The sequence below is a fragment of the Sparus aurata genome, chromosome 1 (genome assembly GCF_900880675.1).
Source record: "Sparus aurata chromosome 1, fSpaAur1.1, whole genome shotgun sequence".
NCBI classification, from domain to species: domain Eukaryota; kingdom Metazoa; phylum Chordata; class Actinopteri; order Spariformes; family Sparidae; genus Sparus; species Sparus aurata.
Window position 1 is genome coordinate 25281928 of NC_044187.1, and position 18762 is coordinate 25300689.

The following is an 18762-nucleotide window of genomic DNA, read 5'->3' on the forward strand; positions in this document are numbered from 1 at the left end:
GAGCAGGGATTGGGAATAGGCATACATAGGTTTACATTTCAAAACACAATCTGGATGCACAATTGGGAGAAGATATCATGCATTTAGTCCCGTCTCTTCTCGTCACTCAAAGCAAATAATGCTTTTTATCACAGTTTTTTCATTATGAAAGATCTATTTTTCGCCCATCATTGTCTCGTCTTAGTCATGGAAATGAGGTTGTTTGACTTTTGTTATAGTTTTAGATAACAAAATTAACACTGGGGGGCACAGAGCATCGATCTGCACAGATTTCATTTGATTTTTATAAGTTTAGACTCATGTAGCTGACTGACAATTTGTGAGTGGCTGAACCCACTGATTGTCTTGTCCTAGAAAGCGGCATATTAACAACTCCTTGCTGTGTTGTTCAAGACCGCATCATTCTGATGACTTCAATAGCCTCAGGCCTTCATGCATCCATCTGGGCTGCTGCATAAGACTGGCTCATACCAAGCTGTTGATATGTGTGCTTGTTTGTGTGAAAGCAGAAACAATGTAAGCTTCTCCACTGTTGCCTTGTTGTAAAGCCACACCATAACACACAGTGACGAGGCTAGAAATGCTGCGTGGATGTGGATGGATTTTTTTTTTCCTTCAATATACTGTATGCTTCTATGTAAAAAATGTGATTGTTATATCTTTATCTTTATAGATTTCAACGTGTTAAGAGTACAAGGACAATAACTTTTTTAGGCAGAGTTTCTCAATGGTGGATTAAACCTTATAAATATCTACCTTTCTGGTTTTAAAAAGTCTGAATATCCTACAGTCTGGATACTGTATAAGGTTTCCCATTTTCTTCAAGACATCCACGAAAATTGAGTGATCTTTAAGGTATAAACCTATATATTCCATGAAACCATTATAGATTATAATTTTCTAGGCTTATGCCCCAGAGTAGAGAATGGTTTTTATTATACCATACACAGGGGTAAACACAGGCAGCAGGGTACACTCACCATATCCTTCAGGTGGAAGGTGGTCTGCATGGTTTGCATGTTTCCCCTGCAAGACATAAGAACATAACAAACTTTAGTCAGTGGTCAAGTTTGGTTGAATATTGGGTTAAGTACACAGGCCTTTCAACTGTAAAGCAACACAGGAACAGTTGCAGCACTGTTGTCCTACATCTGTCACAACAGCTATAGGAGCAACACTTGACCAATGATGGGGGGAGGTAGGAGTTAAACCACACTGACGGTTATGGTTTGGTTGCAGAAAAAATATCAATTTTATTAAAAAAAAAGTGTTGTAGGGCATTAAGAGATTTGAGGGTCATTCTCACAATATTTTGAGAGAAAAAAAAATGTCTACCTAAAAATATTTTAACTACAGGGCTTGTAGAAAGTTGCAGAATTAATCTCTTTTCCCTAAAAACATGGGGTTCAAAATTATTGTTTTGTTTTTAAAAATAAATATTTTGAAATCTCCCCTGTCTCAAATTTACTTCATGAACACTTAAGTATTGTAATTATGTTTGAAACCTACTCATTTAACACTCACAAAGACATGCTGACACCTATTTTAGAGTAACTAATTAATGTGTATCCACTAAACTCCTTCTCTCACAGTGATAGTTTCACTCGTAAACCGCAGATCTAATAACGTTTACATTAACACTTAAATTGAAGAGCCACTATTCATAATCAATGAATCACCTCTAGAGACCAAACTATGGATACATTTTCACCATCAGTCTGATAGAATTGCCTGTTTTCATATGCACTAATCTTGTGTTGTTTAGTTTGTTTATTCAAAATAAAAATTCCAAGCACTCAATACAGCATACAGGGAACCTCAGTACTAGAGAAAATCTATAAAAGACTCAAGAGCCATACCACTGCATTAGGAAACATTCCTTCATAACAAACACGGTCAGTGTAGTTTATTCTGGATCAGTTTGGATGATCATTCTGCTCTGAGTCCTGGGCTGTGTCTGAAATCACTCACAACCCACTATACAGTGGACTATATAGTGAGTTTGCCATTTTGTAGAGCTAACTGAAGGTATAGTAAGGTTTAATATAAACTATATAGTTGACTCAAAGTATCCCACAATGCATCGTTAAAAGTTAGTGTCTAACCAATGGTCACTAACAAAGCAAGCATTACATACCATCATGCATTGTGCTGGAGGAAAGAAAAATGAACCCAATGGTGTCCACAAGTATCATTTAATTTGCTGTATGAGCCAACTATATAGTCCACTATGTAAAACTCTCTATGTTGTGAGCAGAGAGTAGTGAATGTGTAATTTCAGACACAACCCAGGTGTCTGCCAAGATAAATCTGTTATTTCTACTGCAATATAACATTAACTGAACTCCTTCACTAATCTCTCTCCATCAGACAGAATCTTCATCTCCAGATTGCTTCTCCATCTACTGTAAAAACGTAATCCTTGATCAATGCTGACACACATGTATTAATTGAAGTAGAGCACAGCTACTCAGGAAGTGGTGTGTGTGCCCATGTGAACTTAGACATATATGTGGACGAAAACACAGACACACAAAACACACTGGGTTCACGAGATCTCCCTGTGCCTAAGGTAAGGTGCACTGAATCTGGTGCATTATTAATCATTACAGGCAAACATACACAACAATCTACTTTGAGCTCTTCGAGTGGCTGGTTTAGAAGCACGCAGTCTCTCCCAAGTGTATGTGTTGTTAACAGGTATTCTTTGACAGTGGGTATGCTTTACTCAACATCCTCCCTTCCATGTGATCCGCTATGTTACTATGAAAATAAAGCTGGTATTTTTATCTTTCAGGTATGAAGACAGATATTTTGATATCACTAGGAAAGCAATTTTCTTGATTATATAAAGTTCATAAACTACGCTTGTTTTTATCATTATATAGGTTACTCCTTATGAACAAAGAATGGAAAACAATTATTTAGAAAACGTCTTTAATTGGTGTAGAAATGGTGTAATATGTTCCTGCCTGAATGGAAGAGCAAAGGTCATTCTCTGAGTAAAATTAGACTAATTCTGTTAATGAGACATTAAGCGATATGGCTCTGAATTGAGTAATATCAGCATTAAATTGCAAATTCTAAAAGACAGCCTGACTATGTTGATATAACTTTGCGAGAACAAGCTCAGGTACCAACTACAAGGTCAGTAACCAAGTCTGGCAGGGCCTTCTTTCCTGACAGCGTCTCACACAGCAAAGCCAATGTTCGCTGCTCTTTAAAATATGGTTGTGTTTGTGTTGCAGCTTGTTCTCCAGCCTGAATGAAAGAGCAGCCTAGCTACAATGTCATAAACAACAAGAGCGATGTTGAGTATATCGTTTCCATGTGTTAAAAGGTTACGGCACCTGTAGCATTGCCGTGACATCACAACCAAGTACAAAACTGCCTGATGTGACTTCTTATTAAATAAACATGCAATTATGTAAGTGTTTAGTATGAACAGGATCCCTTTCTTGGAACTGACTGACGTCTGAGATATTGTCGTCTCAGAGGCAGCCTCGCCTTGCTGCTATTTTAAGGTGTAATATTAACTCAGTAATGCCAGACACACCAGATTGAAAATGTTGCCCATGTACTAGTGCTATGGTTATTTGATCTAGTCATAGATGCGTTGCTGCAGAATTTCCTCTGAAAAGTATGTGTTGAATAGTGGCGAAGACTGAGAAAATTGATCATAAGAGACTAAAAGGAACATGCTTTTCAAACAGCAGGGGTGTGTGGAGAATGAAAAGCACCACTAACTGGATCTTAAAAATACAAGCTGTCCATGTAGTGACTGTCAACAGGGGCATTGGTTTCTTGTAATGTTATTATTTTTTTTACCCAAACAGTTATACTCCACGCCAATCTGTGCTAGACATGCATCCTACACATGCACTAAGGTCAGGCTCTGTGTAATGTATACTGATGTTGACCCCACGTGTGACAGATGTCACGAGGATCCAGCCACTCATATTCATATGATTTGGTCATGCCCTTTGTTGCTAACCCATTTCATTCAATCTCAAAAATCTTTTCCTGCTACATGAATTCTATATTTGAAGGTAACCGATGTGTCTTTTTTGTTCAGCTTTTTTTCTTCTTTTTATGTAGTGCATTTTCCTTTATCAATGCTATATCTGACACAATATTGAAACTTTTTTTTATCACCTGTGTTGCTAGAATCCAATAAACAAATATAGAGAGAAAAAGTGTGTGTCAGGTATATGTGCTAAGAGAAAGTCAGACAAGTTTGACTTAATACCAAGTTGATACCACCTCAAATATAATTTCTAATTTACATATAATGACACTATAAGAAGTAATAATTAAATAATAACTTGTAAAGCATCTTTCCTCAATTAAAAATGACAGCAATTGTTTTCAGCTAAAACTACAAAAAGTTTTTTCATATGAGACATATTTTACCACATTATGGTAAAAGTGTCAAAGCCTTGCATACGAAGCCAAAATACCATCTGTGTCAGTGGAAAGCACTTAACAATATGAAGTCAACTGAAGCGCACTGTATAGTTCTTATAAATGGCAGACGAAAAAAGAACACATTTCAAGCTTTGTGTTGATAAACAAGGTTTTTGCTTGAACATATCATCATGAAGTGAATGTTAATTGCACGACAGCTATAGAATAATTGCACCATCACCATTTAAATTGGTTCCCTATAAGCCTCTCTGTCACTATGCAGTTTTGTCTGCCACCAGGCATGACATTTCCTTGGAAAATCAGGTCTGACTGCTGATCCAGTTAGGCTGGCAGCCTGGGACAGCTTTTCACATCTCCATTATAGACTAAAAGAATGAATAAACTCAGGTTTTGTCCTGTGTTGTTGGTAGTTGTTATGCTAAAAAATATGGAAACAATCCAGTTGCCTAAAGCAGCGGCACCAAAAATACCACTTGAAAATGGAAAGTTGGTTTTAATGAATGTTTTCCAAGAAATTAGAACAACAAATTGTGTTTAGTCTTTTTTGCCTTAAGACGCATTCATGTTTTAGTTCTTCATCATTGAATCATTGAGGATTTTAACACCAACAGTCAACTGGGGAAAAAAGTGCAACATCTCCAATTGATTCTTCTGTGCTCATAATAATGCAAGGAAACACTAAAATAACCTTGACAACATTGGTGTAATAGTTACAAGCATCATGGTTCATCAGCGGCAGCAACATTGTTTTCTTGTTTTGTTTTTATCAGAAGCTATGGTGAAGAACTTTTTAAAGTTTAGGAAATAATCCATTATTAAATGACATTTGTGTGGATTATTTTGGCATTATACCACAGTGGTTTCATCAACCATGTACAGCGGAACCATGAATGGTCTGACCTTTAAATTAACAACATGTTGTTTATGGTGTGGGAAAAAATAAAATACATAGTGTATATTGGTCGCGCTGGTTTCTGTCACTATGGAGAGAGAGAGATAGGGAAAGTGTGTGTGTGCATCTCTGAAGCCGGTTGGTGCTGCGGAGCTCCGGCTCATTAGGCCCAGTGGGTGATGGCAGCAGGTTGGCAGCTGTGGTGATTTCGTTAACCTTTACCTCCGGGCAGGCAGACAGGGAGGACAGACACACAAACACATTTCAACCCCAAGCTCAACAGTTAAACAACGCATCCTTCCGCCAAACCTGTAAGGCTAATTTCCACACTATGTTCCTTCTTTTTTCCCAGAACTAAAATAAGCGACTATAAATCTATTTCCTGCTGTGAAAATTGAACTGATTCATTTTAATAGATATGTGCTTTGTGGCATGTGTAAAGCTTTTATCATTGTTCCTGCTATAAAATCAGGAAGCATCCAATTTATTCCTGTTGATTTGTTTACTATTCCCACAAACTAGTAAGTGGTTATCTAACGTGTTACATCTGGAAACCCTACAACATTTGAGCTTTTCAAACCATCCTTGACTCTACTGCTTCCATTTCTGCCTTCTCACTGTGTCTTCTCTCTCTTCTCCTCCCTTCACATGAAACTCTAAATTGTTGTTTTCAGTATTTATAGAAGGAGAAAAAGTGTGCACTTATCCAGTGGTATCATTCTTTGACAGAATCTATCTGTATCAGCCTTTCTTGCATCTTTTTTTCCCTAATTTTTACAGTATAGTGTCAGGTTTTTTTTAATGCTCATATTGAAAATAACACTGCGCCCTCCCTTATCAAGAACATCTTACTTTAGGGGGTGACTGCTGCTGCTGTTGCTGCTGCTGTGGACCCTGCTTGTTGGAGGCGGGCTGTGCATGCTGAGGGTGTGGATGATGGTGGGGATGGAGGGCCTGCGACGAAGAGTGGTGGCCTTGCATGGGTCGGAGGGCACGGGGGATGAACTCTGGGGCCAGAGGATTCAGAACATAGGTCTTCTTCAGCTCCAGAGCCTCCAGCTGAGCCTTGATCTGCTCAAAGGTGATGCCGTGTAGGCTCGAGTTCTCGTGGCAGATGGAGACAAAATGCTCCCAGAATTTTCTGGAAAGAGAAAAACAACAAATAGTAAGAAGTTTTATTTCTGTTCTCCATTATCTCTCTGTTTTAGATTGAGTGTTTCATCTTGTTGGTTTTGTTTCACTGGCAGAGCAAAACATTGCTCATTTGAGATCAAGTCTGTTAAAAAAATGTGGGAAAAAAACAGGCACAAAGGCGTTGTTTTAGGGGAGAGAGGGGAGGGAAAAAGAGGAAATCAAAAATCAGTAAAAAGATGAAGCACACTAAAAGGTAAAGAAAATTACAGCTAGAAGACAAAACAGGAATGCAAGAATGAAAAGACGAAAAAGCATTATAATATTAATAATAATCTCTCTTCAGACAGTTATTCACACACACACAAATTTAAACCATGGTAACTCGTACATGAAAAGTTATACAAGAGTGGGCGTAAAAGCACTGATTAAAAATGTGTACTTTATCATCAGCATAAATAATAGCATGTTAATCATTCAAATTTGCCGTTAGCCTTTATTACAACATAACTCATCTAAGCTTCTCTCTATCAACTGTCTCCCAACTCTTTCTGCAGCTGCTTCACTGTCCAAGACTTTTCATTCCAGGGAGGAGGCACAACAATGGCTAAACATTGCATCCATTTTTGACACATCCATTTAATTGCTGTCTTTACAGGCTTTCAATTGCAAACAACCCCAACGGGAAAAGAGCTGACATGAGACAACAATTTGTGGAAGCAAAACAGACAGTTGCTATGGAGATAGGACGTGCTGAAAGGGGTGTAAGAGTGAATGAGTTAAAGAGATTCATAAACAGCCAGTAGCTTTTGAACTTTTACATTTGGTATTCCTTTTGGGTGATCTTCTAAGATTGACCCCTTCAAAAGATGAGTCATTCACAATAACTGAACTATCACTTTAAAGCTATGACTGTATTAAAGGCATCAAAGTGTCTTTATTTACCTGCAGCGTCCAACAGAGCACAGTGCTATGGGGTCTCCCACAACTGCAACCAGGGACTGGGCTCTGGTGATGGCTGTGTTGAGTAGCTTGTAGTTAGAGAGGAAACCATAGTCGAGGTCCTCTGTCGAGTCCTCCACCAGCTGCTCTTTTCGTTTGATGGCCGTCTGCTTGTGCTTGCAGGTGTGCCGCGTCCGCACTGTGCTGAGGAACAGCACCCGGAACTGTTTGCCTGCAAACATTTTTTTATTATAAGGTTTTCTAGGCACTCTATGAAGAGACATGCAAATAAAACAGCAAAGATGATCTACAAAAAAATTTTTCTGTGTCACATTTTGATTTCACTAAAACACATGGAGGATAAAGGTTAGCTTATGGTTTAATGAACATGGCTCCCTTACTAGAAATAAGCAACAAGTTAACAGTAACATCAAATGTATTTCTCCTCAGGCTTCCATGACATTTTACACCAGTGGGAACTGAAAGCATTTACATAGAGAGGGAGCTAAATCACTGGGACCTTCTTAATAGAGAAAAATAAGTCCAGTAATAATTTCATCTTCTTATGACCCAAGAAGCTGTTGACAGGACACATAAACAAACATAATATCACGTTTGTTAAATTCTAAGCACTAAACTGAGTCAATTTTCCTGTGTGTGTACATGTGTCCACATGTCTCATGTGTGATTAATGAGGAAGTTAATGACTTGTGGAAAGCAGCTGGTTGCAATACAAGTGGGAACTGCATGAGACTGAAGCAGAGAAGAAATTGGAAAAAGAAACTCTCTTTATATTGGTCCTGAAGCTGATATAATCGCTGATAACTGCAGTGGAAGATAGTCGAAATTTGTCTTTAGGGTAATGTAGTTCTTGGACTAGAAGTAGACGTAATTATAATTTCAAACAGAAATGGGAGAGACAAGCTTTATGGGGAAATGCTGCTGCGACACGTGGGGATTGAACTTTTTTGATTTGTTTGTCTACACCTACTGCTTTTGATTTCTGGACGATAACTTTTCAATTTCCCATTATTATCCCCATTGTTAAATATCAAATTATGAAAATACTGGTAGCTTAATGCAGCACTTTTGTCAGTGTTTCAGCTGATTTATATTTGGAATTCCTTTATTGCTACAACAAATGAACATGTTGGTGAATACTTTTTCTCACCTTGGACATTGAGCACCCTCTCCACGCTGACCTCATGCATTCTCTTCTTTCGGAGCTCAGCACGAATGCGGAACACCTGGTCGGCGTATGGTGACACCACTCCAATACTGCCCTCATCCAGCTTGCCCCAGGCCACTGGCCACTTCTTTCGCAACTCTTCCACCCGCTCGACAATCTCAAATACCTGAGGAGGAGAAAAGTGAGAGCAGGAGGTGACAACTTGGCACCAGCATATTATCATCCTGCAATGCTAAATGAAAAATAACATATGTTTTTGGTTTAGTGACCAACTGACTTCATATCACACCGGAGTCTCATGTTAGCCCTTTAAAATATTAAACAGATTAGAAATATAAGTTACTACAGCAAGAGTTGGTATATGTCATTGTTTTGTGTAAATGAGCAGTTTTCCAGCATACTGCCAGAGGAGACATGAGACAAACAAATGGACACGCTTTGTCTTTTCCACATATTTTGATACAGGAAGATTATGAGAATGGTGTTCATGGTTTGACAAGGGAGCTGTTTCAAAGAGACAGGGGGTAATTCATTTGGCATTGCTGACAGCTTGGGAGCAAACTCAAGAAACATCCGTGGTTTAATTGGCTGGAACATGTCAGCAAAAGGTCAGCGGTCAGACTCGGCCAATGGCCACAACCAAGTGAGTCTACAGATGAACCAATCAAAGGCTGGGACTGTCAGTTAATCACACATCATGGATGTCAACTGTAGCTCCTGAGGGTCTCCTTATTAAGTTTATGGATTTCATTTTCAATTAGTGTAATTAAAACAGTGCGTGTTCCAATTTATGGTGACGAGGAAAAATAAACTGTGCTGATCAGATTAATAATCGTGCCTCTGACTTATGTCAACCAATTTCAACTAAATTATCAAAAATATTAGAATCAAATCCCTGAAAAATAAATCTGGGCTCAGCACCCATGTATAACTTTAAAGCTGAAATGCTCTGTAAAAAATCTATTCTTAAATACATATATTTTTTTAGATCTAGATCAAGATAGAATTAGATCAAACAATCAAATTGATTGGCCAAGGCAAAATTAGTGTTCACTTGTGTGCAGTGAACATTTCTAATTGCATTAAAATGGAACAAGCAAGAGCAACGGAGAACGACTTGTGTGTCTTCAGGTGGATTAAACTGAAGTAAATCCAACATGAACATCTCAAAGTGTGAGAAACATGAGGTGTAACTGGTGTACGCAGCAGAGCTGACAGGCCCAGTCTGATGAAGAAGTGTGAGTTTTAATATTTTATTAGCAGGATTTGAGCATGTTTATAACATTAATTTCCCTCACCATGCAAGAGTGAGGCTTTTATTCATTTAAGTTCTTATATTATGCACGCGTCTCTATCAATTAATTAAACCAAGCCGAATCAATATGTGGGCATAGCTCATGCTGATTAACTTCACATTAATCACGTCTTTTAGCTTTGATAAGCGCCCCCTTCCGAGAGGGATGAGAGCATTTTATAGTTCAGTTCAGTCCTAAATGTCAAATATGTATTAAGGAAATTAGTAAATGACCACATTGGACTGAAGGAAAATGCTATATTAAAACAGAACAGGTACTTAACTAATTTAAGATACGTTATCCATGCACAACAATTTTACACAATGTTTGATACCTGTAATTGTATTTCTTATTTATCATAAATTTGCTACTTATTTATTCTTTGATTCAAAATCTAACATCTTATTTCTTTCATGGGGCATACATATTTAAAAAAATTCCTGACTGGTTCACAGTTTCTATGTTTTTTCAGGTGTAACACCACAACAAAAACATTTATGATTTCCATTCAATAATCATAAATCTCATATTTCTACAGTTACCTCGAACTACATTTGCTATCACCCCACCAGTCAGCACAACACCCGATATACATGCCACCACTGCACGACCTGTGAATCCCCAAAGAGATTCCTGCGATGCAGCAGAATGCCAGCCCACCCTAGTCTTCAACTGTCCCCACACATGCCCCATGGAGCCGAGGTCAGGCAACTGCTGGGGCCCCACCTCTGGCCTATAAGCAGTTACCACAAAGCTCCTTTCCATTTTCTTTTTTCAAATTGAAAATGTATTTTTCCTCAAAAGATATGCATGTTTGTTTAACTAAGGAGAGGGGGATAAACATCTCAACTACTCTTTGTGCAAATTTGTAACATTCTTCAAAACCCGTACCTCAGCGTTGTTGTAGTAGGCAGTGCTATTCTTCTCCTGCACGTCTTCTCCTCTGGCTGTGAAGAAGGTCAGAGGGTAGAAGTCCTTATGGGAGGGCTGCTTCCCACTTGCCATTAACTTCCCATCATAAAATAATTCTGATGTGTAGCTGTAGGAAGAAAGGGAAGAGGAAGGGGTAAGAGAAAGAGAAGAAGAAAAAATAAAATAAAAAATAAAAATGGAGTGCGTTTGGGCAAGATGTTTATCAAACTACTAATCATTTAAAACAAAACAAACTTGCCATTGAGATTTTGGGAAAGTTTTGAATAATGACCTAAAGTTCAAGTTCGCAAAGCATGAGTTTGTATGACAGAGCTCCGAAAAGATCTGCGGGTTAGAAGAGATTATGCTGTGTCTAATGAAGAAACAAAAGCATGACTACAAAATCCCAAATAAAAATGGATCTTCCTCGAATATAAAACCTGAAAAACTTTTGCCTGTGTGTGTGTGTGTTTCTTTTGCCCTTCTACAGTGCAATTATGCCCATTAACGTACTGCATTGACTAATCAAACACAGTGGGTGCAACAACCACTTGAAAAGGTAAAATAAATTGAAGCGTGCACCATGGTGATTTGTTCTCAAGTAAGCTCACAAGTATCAAGATGAAGGAAAAAGAAAGTTTTTGCTGCTGTGAAAGGTATACAGATTCCTTTGTGTCTGCTAAGCATTCAAAGTGGAGTTCCTCACTCATACTTAACCTTCTTGTCTGTACATGCAGGATCACACCCAAACCCACGCAGCCCCTCTTGTTGTTTTGTCACAGAGCTATTGTCTGCCCAAACATCGCCTTAATGACCCCACTTTCCTCTATGGACAAGCCAAGTCTGGCAGTTTTTCACCTCTTCCCCTTTTCCTCTTGACCCCGTCCTCCCACCCCGTCTAATCTCATCTTTCCTCCACCTTTTTAGCCTCTCCTCCTACAGGTTCGACACGAGGCAGTGTTGAGGGCTCACACCTACTTGATGATAGCTTCGTGGGAGCGGTAGTTCTCGCACAGGAGGATGCGACACGGGTATTCAGGGGGGTAGTGCTCATATAGCCGGTCCAGCAGTGACACGTGCAGGTTACGCTCCCGTGCAAACTCGCTGTACACAAACGGGCTGAGCTGCAAATCGAGACACAAGGAATGGAAAGAGAGAAAGATGCAGGGAGGAGGGAGAGATGGAATGTTAGTGTAAAATCATAATCATAACAAAGGCATCATCTTACGTTCTACTGAACTATGAATTTCAATTTGGTGTACTCAATCTGTTCAGAATCTGACAAAGCAATTTCTAATTGACGGGCTACAAATTCTTGAGGCACATGAAAATGAAACTGTGCAAAGGCACATGCACTCATTTATTTTTTCCCTTTCGGCCACTGCCATGTACAAGACAGCAATTTATCTTCAGTTTGGATCTTAATTTAAGTCTGACAGTGACAGAGGGTCAACCAGCTTTAATGAGGCACCTCACAGTCAATAAGAACGCAATCAATCAATAGAGGCCTTAGCCTTCATTGACTATACTGCTCTTCCTGGTGGGAGAAAGAGAAGAGCAATATAAAGGGCCAACATCCTTTCTTGTACTGCTTTCTGTACTTTCAGTGACTAAGCTGTTGTAAAGGATAGAACGGTGGAAGGGAAAAAAAGCATGAGACAAAGTGATTGAGAAAGAGACAGATGGATACACAGTTGGACACCAGAGTTTTAAATACGTTTTCTCGTTGCTCCAAGAAATAGGAAAGAGAGTGATCAAATAATAAAAGCGACTATAGCATGGCAGACTTCAGCTTCATCTTCATCCGCTGCCTACTGGTAATCCTGTGCCTTGGTCTAAAACCAGGAGAGGAGGAAATAAGATTTGAATTCCTTGTCATGGCTTACAAAGCTTGGCTATTTGAGTTTATATTTGTGTTATCTGTGGCTGAAGTGGTCTCTAGTACCACAGCTCCACAGTGTCTGCCGTCTGTTCTTCTGTATTTGAAGTAGGCAAGAGTGGAGTATAATCCATAGCAATGTGCAAAGGGAGTTATAATTTCTACTTGATGTCAAAGTTATTCTTTTGACTCATTTTAGAATATAAGGAAAAGTCTGAGAGCAAATTCTTGGCACTATCTAAAAGACAAATTTACATTATCAAGTAATACACTTGCAGCTTCAAAAAAGTCTAAATTGAGTCTAAACTACACGTCTTGTGAGTGCCCTTGTTGACTCTTTGTACTTACCTGCATATGGTCTCCAGCCAGCACAATGCGGGTGGTCTTGCTAGCTAGAGCAAAAGGCATGATGGTTTCACACTCCATGGCCTGGGCTGCTTCATCCAACAGGATATGAGTGAACAACCCTGACAAAGCAGATAGGAAATCAACATCAGTTTATTAAATAGTGTATACCGTATATTCTTAATTTATACAGATGTACTACCCCAAACAACCCCGCAACACTAGACTACATTAAAGGGAAAATATTGGCACTGTATAAAGATCCTTCAGTTTCGATATTGATGCCCAAGACCAGTGTCTCTGTTTCAAGCAGAAATGACTACATTAGCTATTAATCATTGACCCACGTGGTAAGTATATCACTTCATCATAGCTTTTAGTGTCAGATATTCCAGAGCCTCACATTTGTCTAAGTGCACATTATGGTTATGATTTAGAAAGAAATGGAAAATCATAAATCAGTTTCAGTATTTGTGTCAAAATTAATCAAAATTAAAGCCTAGTCAGTCTAGATGATTCAGACAATTCTTACCAATACCCAGAGCTAGTCACTATTTTTCCCTGTTGTTACTTTGGCACATTAATGAACACAAATTTTATTCACCAGGAGCATTTAAACCCTGTAACTGTCATTAGCCTACCATCCTCTCAGTCACTTTTTCCTTTTCTTCTTTCAACCAGCCCCGCAAAGCAAAGGCAGGGTTTTGTGGACGTTTTGAAAGGGACTGAACAGTAGCCTAACCCTTATTTAAAAAGCTCAAACGGTGCTCAGCAGTATGAGGGGAGGGGATGAAACGGCATGGCAAATGAGTGCTGGAGCGGGGAGCAGGGTGCGGGGAGTGAGAGAGAGAGAGAGAGAGAGAGGCTGAATAACAACCCGCAAACAGCCTCCGAAGCCTCAACACCATTTCTACAGGAAAGCATATGCAGATATGAAATGTGACGGTTGAGATATAACAAAATAAACTTGGGGACTGTCAAAAAGTAAACAAACAGAAACATGGGCATAAAAGAGGAGGAGCGCTTCGAATTGAGGCAACATCCACTCCTTCATATCTGACTTTGAACAAATGCCTGCAGAACATATTGATCCCCCCCTCCAACTGTAAAGCCTCAAACCAGTGTTCTTTCTCAACAGTGTGTGCACCTCAGCTCTGTTCCCCCACTGTGGTGCTCATAAAAAGGTATGCATTTTGTTAGAATGGCCCCTGTTTCTGCATACATCTTTGCAGGATGTGTATCATTGGGTTTGTCTATTAGAGCTTACCGAGTGAGAAATGTCCCAACAGAGTGCCGTACCAAACCAAAACATACTCAAAGGAGACATGAACAGGTGAAGTAAACGTCTTTTGACACTCCCATAATAAATGTGTTCAGTTTTTTTGTCCTCATTCTAAGCTGTTCAACTAAAACATTGTAAGATTTCCTTTCTATTATGTACCTTCCAATAAGGCTATGATTTGTTTGACTAAAGAACGATTGCTGGATGCCAGAGGGGAAATGCTTACTCCAAAGACAGTCTCAGACGATCACTGAATAGTTTCTATACAGGATCAAAGAACATCCAAGCTGTAAAGCTGCTTAGCGCCAATTGCCTTTTTCCCGTTTTATCACCACAGCTTGGAATATGTCTTGCTTAACAACATGGGGACTTGAAGTCACGCAGATGGGCTACCCCGTATTTAATTATTGAGGCCAAGCACTTTTGTTGACCCCTCCCATCAGATGGAGTCAACAAGAGCCCCTCTGCATCCCACCTCCCTGCTCTTTTACTTAGATCCGCATGAATACGTAATGGCCAAACAATGCTCACAAATGATATACACAGGTCATTACAAATGGGAATGTCTCCCCAGGCAGGGAAGAAAAGATATGGGGGGAGGCAGGAGGCAGGCAGAGATGGTCTTTATGAGCACAGAGTAGACAGAGTGGCAGACATGGAGGAACACGGTGCTTAATGGTTCACCTGGGACATAGCCGCCCTGCCTGGGGGATCCAATTTCTAAACCAGAAGTCCAAATTACATTTCTGTAGCCGCTATCTGTCACTGGGCTAATAATGGTGTTTGAATTTGGACATAACATTGCTAAAAGAAAACAGGAGGGAGGGATAATAAGCAGAGGTGAAGAGATCAGGGGCACAGGGTCGCAGTGATTTGGGGGAAAGATGACCGTGTGTGAGGAGAAGGAGCTGCGATTTATTATTCAACAGTCTCTCTTATCCTTCTTTTCAGTCTCTTTCTACCCATTTCACACAGTAAAAATGACTTGTAAAATCTGTAGTCCGAGAGCAAAATGGTCAGTGTAGATTTATCTACAACACAAAACAAGTTCTGTAAAATCAGCTTGAAAGCTTTACCTGTCAAATTCTCACAAAATCATCTCTCAACCCTGCTCTGAGCACAATCTGAATTTTGTAGCGTCAGCTTAATTTTGGATAACACTGTTCTCTTACTGACTACATCATCGGCTGAAGTCTTGAACATTAATCACCAGGCTCAAAGATCCAGTAGCCTCAAGATGAATCAATATTCACCTGAGCCTCAGCATACATCTGCTAAAAAGAGAAAATAGGGCACACATCTCTCGCATACCTTCAAATTGGCTCATTTACAGTATTTATTTTACAGTTTAGTGTATTAAACAAATGCCCTCCTTCTCAAGAAATAATAAGATGTGAAACTTATTATAGGTAACAATATCACAGTCTTATGACTGCCTAATTACAGGGGGGCAGTTGATCCTGACAAGCTTCAAGTTTAATGTTGTGTCGAGCCTCCTTAGTGTTAAATAATTTTGATGCTATCGCTAATTTGCACCAGGCACTCCCATTGAAAATCAGTTTGACCCCAAAACGAAAATACGGTAAATCTTTAAAGTGCCTCTTTCGTCGTAATTATGCTTTTACACGAAGGTTTGACTCGGGTACATTCACAAAAAAAGCCTAGGTTGCATTTTGGCGAGAGTTTCGCTTTAAATATAGGAGGATACAAACCTCAAACACATACATGAGCAGACTATAAGATGGTGTCAAGTTTTTTGTTTTTTTTGTAACAACAAACCACAATGTACAGCTACAATAGGGCTGCACAAAAAATCGTTAAAAAATCGTGATCTCGATTCACACATACACGTGATCTTATTTCTACACACAGCGATTCTGGAGCATTTTATATCTCGAGCTGAATCACAAACAAATGCTCCTATTTTCCTCCCGGATTTTTCGAAGCGCCCCCAAACGCAGCACTGCCGCTGCCTCGTCCCTCAACCTGTGGTAAAGCATCTTTACAACACGGGATTCAGCGGAGGAAGCCCGCCTGCAGTTGAGTGTTTGGAAGGAGTGAGTGAGTGAGAGACCGTTTTTTGACGGGGCAACAAACCGCCAATCTGCCCGTCTTTTGGGCAGCTAGGTCCACGGTTTTAGACAGAGGGCGGCAAATTGAGAGTCTGTTTAGGTCCGCCGATTTGCCGCCTCAGAGGGTACACTTATTTCCGCCTCGCCTGCTAGTTGAGCAACTGGACAGCCGCTGAGATCCGGGAGATGCTAGCTTCTCCTGGATCTCTTGCTGTTTCGTTGTGTTAGCTTGTTGTTGTAGCGCAAGCTAGAAACGGTCGCTACTTTCAAAGTAAAAGCCCCCCGCTAAGAACCCAGTTCTAAACTACACTGGGGTGCAATGTAAGGCTCTTGTTTTGAAGACAAATTTGTTGTCAACTGTTCCCAGCCCAACTTCGGGCTTCATGTCACGTCACATGTTTATTCGATGAATATTACGCCTCCGTTTTAGAAAGCCGATCAAAGCAGCTATCACATATCACTTAGCCAAAGATACGGCCCCAATAAACACTGTACAACAGGGATTAAAGGATTCCCTCTCATCTTGGAGACAAATTATTTATTTTTTTTCTTTTGTAAAAATCATTTCTCATCCAATGATAGAACTTGACCAAAACAAAAAAAACATTGCTTTATGCCTCTGCCATACTACAATGTTTTTTTACTCATCAGTGCAATAAACATTTTGTGAAAAAATCGTGCCAGAGAATCGTGATCTCAATTCTAAGCAAAAAAAATCGTGATTCACATTTTTTCCAGAATCGTGCAGCCCTAAGCTACAACATGCCAGATCCCATATCTAGGACATAAAGGAAGAAAAAAATCAAAGAACTCAACATATCATATCACATAACAAGTTAACTATGTTTTTTAGGGGGAATGTGTGCGTTTTGAGTGGGAGATTAGTTATCGCCGCTTAGTAGACTTGCTAGCTCCCAATTGCCTTGTTTCCTGGCGATTTTCATCACCATCGAAACACCGGGAGAGCAGGAGAGATGAAACGTGGGGAAAAGGGCTAATGAAGTAAAGTACATTAGAAACAGGCAGATGGTGTTCCCAAGCAACAGAAAAAGCCCCCTCTGCTGACACATTAGAGTTGGTTATTAACCCGCAGTGACATACTGGTTTGTCTTCAATGTCTTTTACGCAACTTAAATGAGTTCCCTCGCTCTCTGCATTCAGTGCCCATTGTTGGCAGGAGCCCACTGTTCAGAGTTGTAAGCACATATTCAATCTTTCAAAAAGCATGTATAAATATACATATCTATATCATGAGGAGATATAAAATAAAAAAATACTCCTAGTTGCTTTGACTTAATTCTACTAATAGTTGAGCCCGTCATTGTTATCCTGACTCTGGTGACTCCAACTGATGATTTGGACTGCTACCACAAAAGACATTTCCAGAACCCTCTTCTGTAAAATGTTCGATCCATCAACACCTGGTAATACCTGCCATACCTAAACAATTCCAAAGACCTCTTATGACTTACCGGGCTCCAAGTCAAGCTGGCAGAGGTACTGGGAGGTGCTGAGGGTGACCACCACCACGCGGTGCCTGAGGATGTCCTCCCTTGTGGGCATTTGGAAAGTGAGCTGTGTGGTGGAGATGAGACAGTACTGCTGGACCACCGGGTGAACCGTCTTCACCCAGCGGTTCCTGAAGTATACCCTGGAGAGAGAGAGACGAAGGTGAAAAATGTGAAAAATGTCATCTGATTTGCCCCTATTGTCATACAAACACACAGCTGTCACATTAGGCACTGGTTGGTCAAGGCAGACATTGCCTTCCTGTCCTGTGTGACCTCTGGGGTTGCTAAAGTGTGATTAGAAGTCACTGATGCAGTGTAAACAACTTGTGTGTATGCCTTTGTTGCCTCCAGCTGAAATTTTAAAAGCAGGAGAGTTCTTGAAGTCTGCAAATGTCTGCCTGTCACTCCTTTGGGGCAAAAACAACCCAGACACTCATGCCCTTTATAATATGGATGTATTATTCTGACTGCAGGCTTTCTAATAATGGTAATCTAGTTGATGTGTAGATGAGTAAGTGCCATACAGATGCTCTGCAGCTCATATAGTCTCAGCTGACACACAGGCGATAGCCACTGAATACAAAAGACTTAACTCAGGTGCACAGAAGTTAATGTTTCCATTACCTGCTAATTTGGAAGCAGAATATATTCTCCTTACTCAAAGTGTGAGCTATATACCGACATGAAACATGTTCTCATTCAAGAAATAACTCAACAGACCAGATCAGGAGGTTTAAGAGGCTCACAGAGGATTGACTACTGCCGTTACACAGGATGGTGCTTTGGGCCCCATAATTTTCTGCAAGTATATTTTCAGAGGATGTGTTAACTTTTCCTTCTTGGCAAACAGAGGCCAGTTGGGGTCTTAATGTCATACAGTATAA

The 18762-nt window shown here is 39.9% G+C and overlaps 1 protein-coding gene across 2 annotated transcripts in view; it reads right to left on the reverse strand.

Moving 5' to 3' along the window:
• The window catches only part of helz (helicase with zinc finger), a 63758-nt gene that overhangs the window by 13903 nt on the left and 31093 nt on the right, over positions 1–18762 (reverse strand). For both annotated transcript variants that reach the window (XM_030417273.1, XM_030417283.1), the window contains 8 exons: positions 17840–18018; positions 13017–13135; positions 11768–11913; positions 10769–10916; positions 8565–8748; positions 7397–7625; positions 6173–6461; positions 981–1026 (listed from right to left, as the gene is read on the reverse strand). In XM_030417273.1, coding sequence (XP_030273133.1) covers positions 981–1026; positions 6173–6461; positions 7397–7625; positions 8565–8748; positions 10769–10916; positions 11768–11913; positions 13017–13135; positions 17840–18018 — 1340 coding nt within the window. The remainder of the gene's footprint in view (positions 1–980; positions 1027–6172; positions 6462–7396; positions 7626–8564; positions 8749–10768; positions 10917–11767; positions 11914–13016; positions 13136–17839; positions 18019–18762) is intronic.